At 33.3% G+C, this 16,200-nt stretch overlaps 1 protein-coding gene across 1 annotated transcript in view; it reads right to left on the minus strand.

Annotated features, from left to right (window-relative positions):
* Positions 1-5,168: 5,168 nt before the first annotated feature.
* LOC111704480 (uncharacterized) overlaps positions 5,169-16,200 on the minus strand; it is a 36,526-nt gene continuing 25,494 nt past the window's right edge. Inside the window, exons 13-20 of the mRNA XM_023476719.1 lie at positions 15,834-16,005; positions 13,410-13,598; positions 13,072-13,127; positions 11,903-11,995; positions 10,545-11,129; positions 9,726-10,212; positions 9,139-9,516; positions 5,169-8,238 (exon numbers count right to left, since the gene is read on the minus strand). Coding sequence (XP_023332487.1) covers positions 7,588-8,238; positions 9,139-9,516; positions 9,726-10,212; positions 10,545-11,129; positions 11,903-11,995; positions 13,072-13,127; positions 13,410-13,598; positions 15,834-16,005 — 2,611 coding nt within the window. The 3' untranslated portion in view covers positions 5,169-7,587. The remainder of the gene's footprint in view (positions 8,239-9,138; positions 9,517-9,725; positions 10,213-10,544; positions 11,130-11,902; positions 11,996-13,071; positions 13,128-13,409; positions 13,599-15,833; positions 16,006-16,200) is intronic.

Raw genomic sequence — 16,200 nt, forward strand, 5'->3', positions numbered from 1 at the left:
AACTAAATTTTAACATTATGATAAATAAATATCTCGGATTCTAGAATTTTAAAGAGTTTAAATGGTAAAGAAAAATATTAAGTCTTTAAAGTAACTAAGCTTGTGGCCGGGCGCGTATTTTGATAATTTCTGCCGCGTGTGATGGGGCAAGGATATTATTTTCTTTTCTGTCGTCTTCACAGAACCGGTTGCGTATGTTACATTACCGTCTTAAAAATTAATATTTCTATGAGTATAATTGTACGCTGCAAAGAACAGAAAGAACAGAAAAAAAACATTGATTTAGCAGTTACTTATGTCGATGCGTGCATAACAAAACGTAACGCTAAAATATAAATCGTCTCGACTTCCAAGTATTATTTAAAATTATTTTTCTCTCTACAATTTTGCCTCCTCCCCTGTGTCCCATGTCCCAGCTACTCCTCCACTGTCCCCCCTTAATTGTCCCCATGGCTCCCCACTGTAGAAGTCATTACAAATTGAGGAGCGTACATGCCCCAAAACACGTTTAAGTGGTGCTGCTTCCAAATTGAGGACCTTTGCACCCCCCCCCTGACCTGCAGGGTCTTGGAGATGCTCTCTGAACCCTGTATTCTGACTTTTGTATATGATGATTTTTATTTCTATTTGCCAGTGGACAAGTAAGACTGCGTTTTTATTTGACTTTTTCTGCAAGCTTAACCCTAATTCATGATTTTCGATCAATTGTAATAATTGCACGTATGAAATTATGGTTAGGCTGGTTAAGCACCATTAATTAAATTTCAAAATGATAAAAGTAAATTCATCCTTTTTGTAAAACTGCAATTATAGTTATTTATCTAAATGAAATCTTTTGATCTGAATTGTTTATATTTTTAAAATCTGTTGTATTCTTTTGAAGCTTAGTCGTAAAGATATGTTTTTATGAAATGTGAAAGGCCATAAACCATTTACAGAGGCCAGAAAGCTGGGTTCAGATGTCATTCTGCAAATCCAATGGTTTTTATGCTAATATGCGGGTTCAATGGCAGCACTGCACCCCATCCCTCTCATATACAGGGTGTCCCACAAAATATGACAGTCGTCTTATATTTTTGATATAATTTGCTGCATTTTTTTGTCAACCTAATTTAAGAAGTAAAATGTTAGAGACAACCATTACAATTAATACCCCCAAGTCCTAGCTGGAATTTCCAAAACGTGTTCTGTCTTTTCTGCTTTAAATATTACCCGAGATATGAAGAATTTCGTTCAGATTTCGACAATTTTGGTTTTATTCTTCAGAAGAGTGAGGACACACTCCTGATGATGCCAAAGTTTTTGGCGAAATATATTGAGTAGAAAATGATAAAATTCTAGTGCTAGAGAGATACGGTTGGGATTTGTTTAAAAACGATCTAAAGAAAACCAGTATGTTTTAACAATTGTGAACAATTTACACGAAATATGGTCAAATAATTATTTTGTTTTATAAAAATATCATGATTTTACTAACTTGGGAACCCATCTTTGCCTGAAACTAGGTTTCCTCTAGAAAAAGTTAACAGAATCAACTTAGAATTTTTAAATGAAGCTAAGAATTGTGGTTCTACCTAGTTCCCCATGAAATTTGAAAAAAATCGGCCAAGGAGTTTCTGCGTTATGAATGGACATACAAATAAACAGACAAACAGAGATTACTTTAACAGTGGTCAGTGATAATTATAGGACTTTGTAATTTTAATACGACTCTTGGACTCAACTCAAGCAATAACTTTAAAAAGTGTAATAAAAAGGAAGTATAACAATTGTGCAATGTGCAGTGTATACAGACACATTTCACTTGATAAGTTAATTATCAAGCTGTTGGTAAAATTATTTTCTTTATAACAAAATTTTAAATACATTTAATATTACTTAAATGTTGTTTTCCGGAGGTGACTACGAATTCAATAAGAAAACATGATGGGTGTGTATCTGAAATATCCTTAAAAAAGGGATATGATTGAAAAATTTTGAATAATGATCTGTGTGTCTAAAATTATTAATTTAAAAGGATATGATGGAGGTGACTTCAAATTCAAAAAGAAAACATATGGTGGGTGTGTATCTGAAATATCCTTAAAAAAGGGATATGATTGAAAAATTTGGAATAATGAGCTGTGTGTCTAAAATTAATAGTTTAAAAGGATATGATGGAGTTGACTATGAATTCAATAAGAAAAACATGGTGGGTGTGTACTGAAATATCCTTAAAAAAGGGATATGATTGAATAATTTGGAATAGTGAGCTGTGTGTCTAAAATTAATAGTTTAAAAGGATATGATGGACTACGAAGTCAATAATAAAACATGGTGGGTGTGTACTGAAATATCCTTAAAAAAGGGATATGATTGAAAAATTTGGAATAGTGAGCTGTGTGTCTAAAATTAATATTTTAAAAGGATATGATGGACTACGAAGTCAATAATAAAACATGATGGGTGTGTATCTGAAATATCCTTAAAAAAGGGATATGATTGAAAAATTTTGAATAATGAGCTAGCTGTGTGTCTAAAATTATTAATTTAAAAGGATATGATGGAGGTGACTTCAAATTCAAAAAGAAAACATATGGGGGGTGTGTATCTGAAATATCCTTTAAAAAGGGATATGATTGAAAAATTTGGAATAATGAGCTGTGTGTCTAAAATTAATAGTTTAAAAGGATATGATGGAGTTAACTATGAATTCAATAACAAAAACATGATGGGTGTGTACTGAAATATCCTTAAAAAAGGGATATGATTGAAAATTTGGAATAATGAGCTGTGTGTCTAAAATTATTAGTTTGAACGGATATGATGGTGGTGACTACGAATTCAATAAGATAAACATGGTGGGTGTGTAACTGGGTGAAATCTGGGTGCATAAACTCGACTTAAACTCGACTTTTTGAATCCAATATTTTCCCCATCATCAACTGGGTCAAATATGGGTGCATAAACTTGACTTAAACTCGACTTTTTGAATCTTAATTTCTGTGTCAATATTTTCACGAAACTTCAACTGCACAAAAATGCATTTTTAAGTGAGAATTTAATAATATTTGATGATTTTTAAAAAGAATATATATGTAAGAAATTTTATGCAACTATTTTGGAAAATACAATTTTTCAAAATTTCTTTCATTTTGGAGTAAATCGATGTTTTCATTAGAATCAATGCCAGTAAATTCTTGATTTTTTGATAAATAGAAGTTCCACTTACACAGTCATGTAACAGGTTTAAGGGCAAGTTAATACAGCATAACATATATTGAATATGTAATTGTTAAATATGTGTGCTGTCTGTATGTATGAGTGTTAATTAAGATTATTACAGATGGAGAAATGATGATGGGGTGAAGAAGAAAACTGGATTGGATTGGTGATATCTGGATGATATGTGGGTGATATCATCTGGATGATATAACCCGCATATCATCCAGATATCACACACATATCATCCACATATCATCCACATATCGTCCAGATATCATCCAAATATCATCCATATATCGTCCAGATATCATCCACATATCATCCACATTTCATCCACATTTCATCCAGATATTATCCATATATCACCCACATATTATCCAGATATCATCCACATATCATTCAGATATCATCCACATATCATCCACATTTCATCCACATTTCATCCAGATATTATCCATATATCACCCACATATTATCCAGATATCATCCACATATCATTCAGATATCATCCACATATCATCCACATTTCATCCACATTTCATCCAGATATTATCCATATATCACCCACATATTATCCAGATATCATCCACATATCATTCAGATATCATCCATATANATTTTACTAATGCATGGAGAGAGGAAAAAGTATGTTACTGAATTCAAATAAAGACATATTTAAGTTCAATAAAAAGGTATGTCAAGATATTCATATTCCTCTAACTCATAGGAAAGCATAAACTATTTGTTGCAATTCACAGATTGTAAGTTGATGAAATTCTGGGTTACCATCCCTTTTTTAAGGATATTTTAGATGCACACCCAGCCATGATGTTTCTCTGATTGAATTCGTAGTCAGCTCTATCATATCTTTTTTATCTGAATTAATTTTAAACACATACTGATCCTGCTTGTCATAACTAATGTATTAATTTTTTTTTGTTATATGACATATTATAAGTAATTTAGACAATTTTAACCAATTTATTTATATACATATAGTAAATTATTAGAAAAAAGGCTTTTCATACCTAAAGGAAATTGTGATCATTCATAAAGCTTCTCTGAGGTCAAGTGAGGTCTCATTTGTGAATATTTACTCCAAAAATAAATTTGGTCGATTTTCAAATTTCCAATTTTGCTAGAGGCAATTTTTTGAAAATTTGATCATCCATAAACCTTCCCTGGGGTCATGTGAGGTCCCACACAAAATTTTGGCCCGATCAATTCAGCCGTTTTGACATTTATTGGATACAGACAGACAGACAAACAAACAAGCAAAGTATATATATTGAATATTGATATAGATATATATGATCGAAAAGCTTTATAAAATAGACGAGGGAATTTTCTCAAGTTTTACTTTAAAAAATTTAGGCTATCGATAGTTTCAATCTTTGTGAGTAACCCTGTAGTCACAGAGTTTTGCAGCCCCAATATCCCATATCTTCCTCTGCCTCATGCAGATCCTCAAACTTATTTTAAACTTTGTTGGAACTTCTAGTTTTCCAATACTAACTAGTAACTATGCCCAATATACTGCAAGAATATAATATTTTACTGTCAAGAGGTCAGGGTCTAACAAAGGGAGACTTCAATGAAACCCTTAAAATGAAATAAAAAGACGTACGCGCGGTTTAACGGAAATGAGTGATTGTCGCAAACTCAAATTTTCTAATCCCTATATCTTTGCAAACTTTTGCTATTTCATCAAATATAAGTCATAGATTGAAAAATATAAGCTCTACATTGGGTTGCATTGCAAAGTTATAGGAATTAAAAAATTAGAGTTTGTGGCAAAGAATCCAATCCTTTGGTCTTTTAATCATAAAAAATTACTAGGCAAAGAAAGAAACAGTTTTTTAGATGTAGAAAACCAAGAATGCATAAGAAAAAGATTTAGTAAATTCCGCACAGTCGTCTCAACTTTAAATAAACCATTTGTATCGCTCTAAAAAAATAAAAAGTATAAATAGTGATATATATTCTCTTAAATACAAATAGGAATTAAAACAATTTAAAGATGATTGGGGTACAAATCAATAACCATGCACACGATTTGTCATTTTAAGATGAGAAAGCAAAACTTTTTATCTTTTTTACAAAAATATTGCACATAATTGCTGAACCAAAGAGCTAAGGCTCTTTTATGTCAATACTGCAAACGATTGTGGATAAGTGCTAAAGAAAAAATATTTTATTTGTTTTATGAATTTACTTAATTTAAAAGTTTGTTTAAAAAATGACTTAGTTACTTTTTTTCGGAATTTCCCGAAATTTTGTGTGCAAGCAAAGCTTATTGTACCATGCCTTTAAGGTGGTTCTGAATTTGAAAGAAAAATCTTTGGCTTTAAAAATTATAATTTGTTCAGAATTCACCAATAGATTTTACCGGGAGAAAGCAAAATTTAATATTAGGAGCAACATAACAAGATAATAATACATTTTAAACAACATGAATCAAGAATTTAACAATATAATTGTAGTTTATGAAATGTACGTTAAAATCTTATGCTTAAGTACAGATTAATTTTGCATTTAAGACAATTGAGATCATGAGATTAAAAAGTAGCATTTTGTCAAATTTTAAGGTACGAAATTAAAATGGATTGTTTTGAGGGTTAAAAAATTATCGCATCATTCGTATTGCAACAAAATGTGAAAATTACAACAATAAATTCAAACATTTTTTAATTATTCCATAATTACGAATCCGTGTTTTTCTTCTATAGGTTGAGTTAAGAATAAGAATAGAATAAGACCCAGAAATTGCAGAGTAAAGTAAAAATGTAATTTTAAAATTTCTACTCAATTTTACTACTTGTGTTTGCAGCTTAAGTATTGAAATCTTTCCTGTGGCCGAATTTAAAGAATTTGAGCGGCGGTAAATATGGTTGGTTCCACTTAAAATTGTATCAAATGTTTCCAGATTTAAGCCGGCTCTTAGTTAAAACCGGGTTTTGGCAGATTTAAACCGCGACTCAAATTCTTTAAATTTCATATCTGGTTAAACGAATTTAGATATTGTCGTTATGTTTTGAAATAAATTAAATTAAAGCAGAAGTAAAGGAATTGTAGAAGTATAGTAAAAATTTACCTCAAAGCAAATTGGAAAAAGAGTTAAAGAATAATGGATCAATTTATTATAAAAAAGGACAATTTCCTGGTCCCCTTTAGTCTCTCATTCCCTTGGGAGGTTTAAAGCTAAATACCCTTGTTTTAAATTTATGTCCTATATGTTGCACTAATGGGACAAATTAAAGACAATTATCCGATTTTTTTAAGAAAAAAAATAATCGATCCATTTTTTTAAAGACTTGTTGACGGCTATTTTAGATAATGGTGCAGTTTACATGATATAGTTTAATAAGCCAATGCAGAGTATTAAAATAAGGACGAAATACATATTTCTAAAGGTTTATAATTCCTGGTAAATATTGGCCCAAGAAAGAAACTTATAAAACCCTTGAGATGATATTTAATGAAGAAAAAGTCCTTGTATTCCAGTAAAGTTTTTCCTTAGAATTAAAATAAGCATTTAGGAAAACTAAAAGAAAAAGAATTAATGGCGGTGTAGGGATATTCATTATTTATGAACCTTGTGCAATAAAGAAACTTGAATAGCTCCTGCCAGGGGGGGTGGGCATTTATTACCCCTATTGGACCTCAACAGCTAAGCAATGTATAAGAAAAGATATGGATTATATATCACGAGTATTTAAATTTCTGACAAATAAGCTGGAGTTAAAATATAAATCAATCAAAATTACTCCAAAAGAAAAAAGCACAGCTTTCCTAATTTAAGTTTCAGTTTGAAATCATAAACTAAGAACTGAGGCCATCAAGAAATATTGACTTTTTACATTAATGTGTAAATATGCAATGGGTCACATTGATAAATAGTTTACATATAATTGATGTGAGTTAAGTTTTAGTTTCATTAAATTATACATAATGTGAAGATTGGAAAAGATGATTTAATACAATAATCTGCTGAACTAGCAAATATCTGGAAAATAGCGTAAATTAAATTTAGAGTTTTAAGTATTTGTGAGGAATATTGGATTGCTATAGTAATTTTGAACTATATATAATAACAATAATGTATGTATGTACATATATTACAATTTACGTAAATTAACAGTTGATATTTCAAGTATGCGTTCCTTCACAAACAAGATTCAAATTTTAGGCATGCACTCCCGCTTTTGTAAGGCATTCTAAGTATATTTACATATTGAATAAACTTTAACTGGGAAAAGGAATAAGAATTAGTTTTGGTGAGAACATAGAAAGATGTCTCAGACAATAGGATAGGGACTTATCTCTCTAAAACAGGGGTTGTTTGAGAGGGAGGGGGGGGGGACCTTCAATAAAGAATTAATGTCAGGCTGCAGATTCCCTAAGTCCCTGGAAGTAGTCCATCAGCTGGTCGTAGTCCAGGGATCCTATGGGAACCTCGTTTAAATCTGTTGGATTCTCAGGCAATGGCATACTGTCTTGAACCGGTTCTTTCTTTGTCGTGGATTTTTGAACTTTTGAGTATGTTTTGTTGGGAGAATTATGTTCAAGGGGAGGTTCTGGTAATTCGTCAATCCGACCCAACTCGCCAGAGTCTGCCGAGCATATTGAACTTCCGTCTTCGGCGACAGATTGTTCAGACTCTTCTGTGGTATCAGCTATTGCATTCTGAAGGTATTCAAGGTTTTGGAAAACATGATTAGGACTAAGTAGTTGAGCGGGAACCGCTGGGGATTCTGAGAACGGTAAATTAAACGGATCTTTGACTCGTTTTAGCGATCCGTACCGCGGTGGGGTCCGCCGATTTATTTCTGGATTTATCGGAACATATTCCCGACTGGGACTCCACTGGGTGTTTCTTGTGGGTGTGGCAAGGGGTGGGAGGGCGCTAGCAGGTGATTGTCTGTTGAGAAGCGAGTAGGGAGGAGGTTGATCCAAATCATGCTCCTTGTTCAGATCTAGATGAAGATCTAATTCATCTGCTCCTTTTTCCATTCCTCTACCTCGACCATCAACCTGAACATTTCATTTTACATTTTTTTCATTGATTTGTCACTCCATCTTTTTATTCTCACACATTTTAAAAAAATTTAGCTATTAACAAAAAGTTAGAAAAAAAAACTGTTCATAATAATTAAATGACTTTGTGGAAAAAAAAATGTATTTTGAAGTTTTCCATGTAATATATATAAACTGTAGACTTTGTTAGAACTTTGTAACTAACCCTGTCTATTTAATCTGACTGCAAAACAAAGTTTCAGGATAGAACTCATATTTCACTCAAATATTTTATTCATTTTGGATTTTGAAAGAGTTGGCTTTTAAAATTTTCTTTCCATTTCAGCTTAACAATATAAATATTGAGAAGATATTCTTATCTTGACAGGGAGTAAATAAAGAAAAACAAAATGAGGGGGGGGGAAATGCAACTTGCTCAATTTCTCAAAGCCATATTACATGAAAAAATTTAACACTTTCTATTTTTTAGAAAGAGTAGAAATGTGTGTAGAAAAGAGAAAAACAAAATTCTTTTGATGCTGATGTGATGTGGGTTCATTCACTCTTGGCTGAGAAAAATGCAATTCCTGGGTTTGCTAAAGAGAAGAGCTAGACAAAACCAGGATATTCATGTTTCCCACAAAACCTTTCTAAGTTAAAAGTTACAAACTTTAAAACCAACAATTGTCCATATCTTTTTTATTTGATTTCTGGCTGTTAGGTCTCGAAGGATACTTAAACTGTATTTAATTAAACTGTTATATATTAAATTTGTAATTTGATATAGCTAAGATGCAAAATTTGCTAAAAGTTTCCAAGCTTATGTTACCCCCAGATTTTAACTTTATATTTCCAATTTTTTGGAGTGAAACCATATTTTTCTAAGATGATACAACACATAGCAAAGAAAAAACCTACCTGGACATTATTTCCTGTGTATGTCCCCAGGGCATGCAGGGCTTCCCAAGGATTTTGAAACCCCTGGGTTTCTGTTCTCCAGAACTCATTGGAGAATTCTTCCTGCCAGTTGCCTCCATCTTCTTCATGCCTATCCTCTTCTGCTTGCCTGTTGTTCCTGTCTCTTTCCTGCCATCTTCCCTTTTCCTGCCACTCCCCTCTGGCTTCATTATGCCAGTTTCTACTATCCTCTTCTTGCCAGTTTCCTCGTTGCCTTCCCTGCCAGTTTTCATGTTGCCGTTCCTGCCAATTGCCAGTTTCCTCCAAATCTAACCCGACTCCATCTTGCCAGTTTCCCCTGTCACCATAAATGGGGAATCCGACTGGAAGAATATCTCCCTGAAAATATAAGATAAAATAAAAGACAAAGAAATGGCAATTTTACTAATGCATGGAGAGAGGAAAAAGTATGTTACTGAATTCAAATAAAGACATATTTAAGTTCAATAAAAAGGTATGTCAAGATATTCATATTCCTCTAACTCATTGGAAAGCATAAACTATTTGTTGCAATTCACAGATTGTAAGTTGATGAAATTCTGGGTTACCTGACTAGGTTGGATAGGTCTATGTCTGGTATAGGTTGCAGAATTAATTGAGGGTCTTGAACTGCTCTGCTCGGAACCCTTGCTATGCACACTAGCTGTTGGAGACAACCCTTCTCTTTGAACCATTGGAGTAAAAGAGGATACCTCCGTCCGAACCCCGGAGCTGGATTCAGGCTTAGGCTTACTCCGAATTTTATTTTTCTTTGGTTTGGGATTTATATTTCTCCGTGGTAACTCCGCGTAGAGTTCAGGGTTTAAATCCTTTCTCAGTCTTCCCTGAGAATCAGTTTCAAGGGGATTTATTCTTAATCCTGAATTAAATTCCATCATGGGATATCCAACTGAAGGTTCAAGTCCCATCCCGAGATATCCAATGGAAGATTCGGGTCCGGATACACCAATCCTGTTCCTGGGAGAATATCCAAGTTCTGCACGTGGGTTGGGAATGATATTCATTTTTCTTCTGTACTGGTGAGACTCACCACTCCTAGAATATTTAAAATATTATTCGTTTCTTCAATATTTCATATCTGGCTTTATTGAAGGAAAAAACATATTAGGATTAGACTCACGTAAAATACCAAAATATTATAAAAATAGAAATAAAAATCTGAAACCTGATCTTGCACAAATATAAGAAAACCCGAAATGCTTCCTAATGAAAATAGTTGCAAATATATTCAGAAACCCCTTGAAATTTAAATGTACTACATTCTGAGAAGGAACAGTTTGATTGAATTATGTTGGAAGTGTGTGAGAGAATTATTCTGTCAGCTGACAGCCCATTAGACACCTAATTTGTAAAAGGGATTGTTCTACCTCATTGAACTGCTGAGCATGTCTTTGGATGCGCTGGTTCCAACAGATGATTTATCTAGGGTCTGCCGGCCATCTGATCTTCCTAACCAGACCCAATCATGTGCATTCTGAACACTTCTACTGCGTGGATGCAAATAAGTCTCCTGTTGATGTTTTGATGCATACACGAAGCATGATGCCATGAATACTGTGATAGCAATACAGAAGACCCCAAGCAGTATATACATTCCAATCTCCAGAGTAGTCGCTTCGTGTGCGTACCCATCCATGGAAGAGTCTCTAGGAAGGTACGGAGATGAATCCAACCTGCTCCGAGTATTATCGTCCCGAAGTGCAATATTGGAGAGAATTTCACTAATATCCCCCATATCTACAGACTTAATAGTTCCATTCAGCTTTCTCTCCTTCTTCCTCCTCTTCTCTTTCTTCCTGTCCCCCTTCCATCCATCCTGGGGGTTGAACAGAGAGATCGTGAGAGAGACGGGGGTGGAGGCCAGCGGGGTTTCCAGCTTGGTATGGCATTGATCTGGTAGTTCAAGTGAAACTGTGAGAAGATCACCAGAACCTGAACCCACAGCTACAACCCTGAACAGAAAAATTAATCATTATATTTTCAATTATTTTTGTTGTTNCTTTCAGAATAATTAATATTTTGATTTTCTATAATTATGAAAAATGGTTTTCAAGACATATCTGCTACCTGAAAGCAAGAAGCATGAAGAAGATAAAGAAATAAATCCAAATCTTTATATTTCTTCTAAATCCGTGGTTTGCAAAAGATTGGATTCGAATGACATTGGACAAATAAATTTAGGCATTGTCACACCTCACTTCACATGGTTTAGATTTTATATATTTACTTTCAAGAAAAGAACCAAAACAAAGGAATTGATTCTTTGCCACAAACGCAAATTTTCTAATCCCTACATCTTTTTAATTTAAGTCGGAGACCGTAGATTTTCAAAACTATGAATTCTGTTGGATCAAATATTCTAAGTTTGAAATATCTAAGGTTTACACCTTAGCTGGTTGCAAAGATATAAGGATTCGAAAATAAGGGTTTGGTTTTAAAGACTCAATTGAAAGCGCGAAACAGAAGTTATGGGAAACAAATTTAACAAACAGATGAAAATACTGAAATAGAAGGATTTATGCTCGGCGCATGGCAGAGATTGGATGGGGAACTTTTTTATTTTACAAAAATAAGTTAATTTCTTTCTCAAAGAAGACAAATTTTTGAAGTTATTACCATGTAATAAGAGATTCGGTCAATTTTTGGGAAAGGAGAAAATGGGTTTAACTTATTTTGTTGATTTAAAAGTTTCCAGCCCTGAATATATATAATATGTCTAGTGTACCTGGGGAGAGTAGAACCAACTGCTGGAGCAAAGACAACAACATCTGTATCTTTACTCTCCACAGCCAGGTAGTATTCTTCCTCCTCAACATCCCTAGATAGATAGATAGATAGATAGATAGATAGATAGATAGATAGATAGATAGATAGATAGATAGATAGATAGATAGATATTTCCCATAGTTTTTTAAGCACCACTGTGAATAAAAATTTGTAGGAAGGCTCCTATTTAAGACTGAAATCTCACTGTTTAAACGGTTTGATTGTTTAAAATTTTGTCTGAATACTTGAATGATCAAATCCAATCTCGAATTCTTCCCATCAATTTCCATCAAACCCAAACCAGATCAGAATCCCAAAGTTTTAGCAAGAAAAATTATTCTTGAGCTTCCATTTTCATAAATTTATTTATTAAGAAATGTTTTGAATTTTTTTTGATGGATAAAACTTTTTAATCTTGTCAATGTCCAATTTATATGTTACACTTCATATGATCTGTCCATATTATCCATTATAGAGCTATCAATTTCAATTTTGTACTGAGTAAACATCATATCATAAAGTCAGGATGATATTTTTTTCGGATTATGAAATAATTGTAAAAAAAACATTATGTTTCTGCTGACCATCCCTCCTGGTGAAATTTTACAAATGACATGAGGCTTTTATTTAGAAATTATACACAGTAAAAACGTCTTATGTTTTCAAATGAATCCTTAAAGGAATTGAGTCCTTGCCACAAATTCGGATTTTTTAATCCCTATATCTTTTGAACCCTATGTCTTAAACCTTTGATATTTCAAACTTATATTATTTGATCTAACAGAAGTCACAGTTTGAAATGTCAAATGTCTACAACATTAGACTGCAAAGATACAGGAATTAGAAAATCAGAGTTTGTGACAAAGACTCAATTCCTTTGTCTCTATATTACTGCATTGACAGTTCAACTACGTTACCTAGTAAGTCCCTCCTCCCTTTAAAGGGACTTTAAGCGTAATTTCAAGGAACCTTTCTTGCACAGATGGCAATAATTGATTCACAATTCATACCTAATCAGCCAACGCTTTAAAGGGTACTGTTGTCATTTCCATCTTTGCATCGAAGGGCAATTGACATTATGTGTAGAAACCCTTTAAGATATTTCATCCCCTTAGTATCCCATCTAACCTGAGTGATGTAAAGGTACCGTCTGAGAATAGAATATCTACAGCCAGCAATCCCTCCTAAAAGTAACGAAGATTGAAATAAGCGGAAAAATTATGAAGTATCAGAATTATCAAAATGATCAAAATTATCAAAAAGTGTCCAATAAGACAGAAATATATCAACCGGGAATTACAAGGTGAAAAAAAATGCAAATCAATATAGTCCCAGCTACATCAATGATATTTGAAATTTTATCGGTTAACCTGTCAAATTAGAGTGGCAGGTCGTCTTTATTTTTTACACAAAATTCCAGACAGAGCCAGATACCCTAGCCAAGTATGTATAAATAAATCCGTTACCTGATATTTAGCCATGAGTGATTCCTGTACATGCGTATGTACAGTGTATAGGGTTGGGTTTGTCTCCTGCTCCAGGGCTAGGTTGACCCCTGTAACAGACCGGACGCGTAACCCTGAAATCTTCTCCTTGCTCCGAACAACCCGAACCTCACTGCTCCCAATCACACGGCCTGATACCGGAGAAACCATCTATACAGAAAAAATTATGAAAAATCATATAAAAGGGAATTGTTAAGATAATTAAACGTAGTAACTCTAAATTTACAAGTGCCATCTTATTGCATGAAGCCCATTAAACTGGTCTTAAAGGGACTGTACAAGTAATTCTAAGTGAGCCTTCATGCGAAGATGGCAATGTCAGATTTATTTCAGAAAATGGTTCCCTGGAAACCTGATATATAATGGTTCCCTGGAAACCTGATATAAAATGGTTCCCTAGAAACCTGATATATAATGTTTCCCTGGAAACCTAATATATAATGGTTCCCTGGAAACCTGATATATAATGGTTCCCTGGAAACCTGATATATAATGATTCCCTGGAAACCTGATATATAATGGTTCCCTGAAAACCTGATATATAATGGTTCCCTGGAAACCTGATATATAATGGTTCCCTGGAAACCTGATATATAATGGTTCTCTGGAAACCTGATATATAATGGTTCCCTGGAAACCTGATATAAAATGGTTCCCTGGAAACCTGACACAATAAAGCAAGCAATGCTCAAGTCACTTTCGCAGCAAAACCACAAATGAAAATAAACAGTTTAAAAAACATGGATTTCTAATTAAATCTTGAGTTGACAAAGCTTTTTAGAGTTCCGTTGTAAATCAGGCATTATCATCTTTGCATAGAGGAGAAGGTCACTTGTTATTAAGTTGAATGAATTATAGGAAAGCCTACTGTTATTAAATTTTCAGATATCTTAAAATTCGAAACTGTAAAAAAGTTTAATACAAACTTTTGTGAGTCATTTTTTTTAATGAAGGGCCTTACCAATTAACCTGACAATCTCTTCCTTTATATTTTTCCCTTTTTACGACGTATATCTATGTTTATTTTTACAATTTTCTTCCTTACTTGTTTCAATTATGGTAAAAAGGTTAATATTTTATAAGAAAAGCTTAATTCGTTTAAATTTGGTGTTCGTGCTTAAATTTTATCTTAAGCGAAAGTACTTTTTATCCAATATTAACTATTTATAACACTGTTATTTTGGTTCGCAGTGTTATAAAGTTTTTGGACAGAACTTTTCTCTTTATAGAAAAGGTTCAAATATAATCTAAAAAAGCGAGAACCTTCGAAAAGCACGTTCGTTCCAAAATAATAGTGTTATAGGTAATTTTATGAAACGTTTGTGTACTTGGCTTATTTCAATGGCTATTTCTAGATTAAATAAGCTTTGAACCAAAGCAATTTCAATTTTATCTTTATTTCAAGCGAAAAAATTATTTCGGAAATATACAGCTAATTTAACTTTATAGCACAATAATTACTTTATAGCACGTTCATTATGAAGTTCACAATGAAGTGAGGAAGAATGATAAAGTACACAATAGTCGGAAATTGGTATCTTTTTATTCAATACAAATATATTACTGTCTCAAAACAGATGTATTATTGAAATGCATTTGTAACAGATTAAATTTTTAACATTCCTAAAGTATATGCTAGTCAAGATTCAATGGATTTCTTTGAAAATAAAATTGTAAATATACACGATACGTGTTTTGACATACAAGTTTGGGGATAATATTATGATAACTTGACATGTTATTTAGGTGTTACATACTTTATTTTTTTCCTTCAGATTTTTGTTTGTAATAATACCTAGAAAGGATGAGACTTCAGAAACTGTGCAAACTTTAGCCAGTCTTATTCAATACATCTATGGTACCCTGCACCTGTGCACCTTTTTTTCTTTTCCAAATTATTAAATTTTCCATTGAAAGGCTAAATTGATGTCACAAGACAAAATTTGCCATTCACAGAGTTTAAGGTCGTCATTAAATTATTATATCCTTAGTGCGTAACCCTGTTGGATATATATGAGATATATGAGATGTTCTTGGCTTGGCTCTTTTAACATTTTAACATAACAATTTAAAATTTGGAAAGTTGTCACATCAACTTCGTGAAATGCTCTCTGGAACGTGTCTGTGAGAAAGTACCGCACATCACCATTTGTTTACCTGAACTTCAGTGCGGCCTACGCTGACTCCCCTGAGTATACAGTTTGTTTACCTGACTCCACTGAGTACAATTTGTTTACCTGAACTTAGTGCGACCTACGCTGACTCCCCTGAGTACAGTTTGTTTACCTGAACTTCAGTGCGACCTACGCTACCTCCCCTGAGTACAATTTGTTTACCTGAACTTAGTGCGACCTACGCTGACTCCCCTGAGTACAGTTTATTTACCTGAACTTCAGTGCGACCTACGCTGACTCCCCTGAGTACAGTGCCGCGTATGTTTAGAACACGTGAGTCCTGAACACGGATTCCCTTCTTCGTAAGCTCTGTAACGTCAAGCTGGGAACCACGTGACACAAAATATTCTCTCCGCCCTGAGTCCGGATCCTCGGCTGTAAACCTGAAGATGGAAAATAAATTGATTTTCTTTATTTAAAATAAGAGATAGAGAAAGATTAACTATCTGTGATTTCAAATAATTTTTTATTTGAAGATCAAATTTCCCCCTTTTTCATTAACTGATAAAAAAATGGCTGAAAAGTTTGAACACTATTAGTTTTCCTAACATTCTCAAAATTATAACTGTTCAATATTG

This window comes from Eurytemora carolleeae, unplaced genomic scaffold (genome assembly GCF_000591075.1).
Source record: "Eurytemora carolleeae unplaced genomic scaffold, Eaff_2.0 scaffold146, whole genome shotgun sequence".
Taxonomy (NCBI): domain Eukaryota; kingdom Metazoa; phylum Arthropoda; class Copepoda; order Calanoida; family Temoridae; genus Eurytemora; species Eurytemora carolleeae.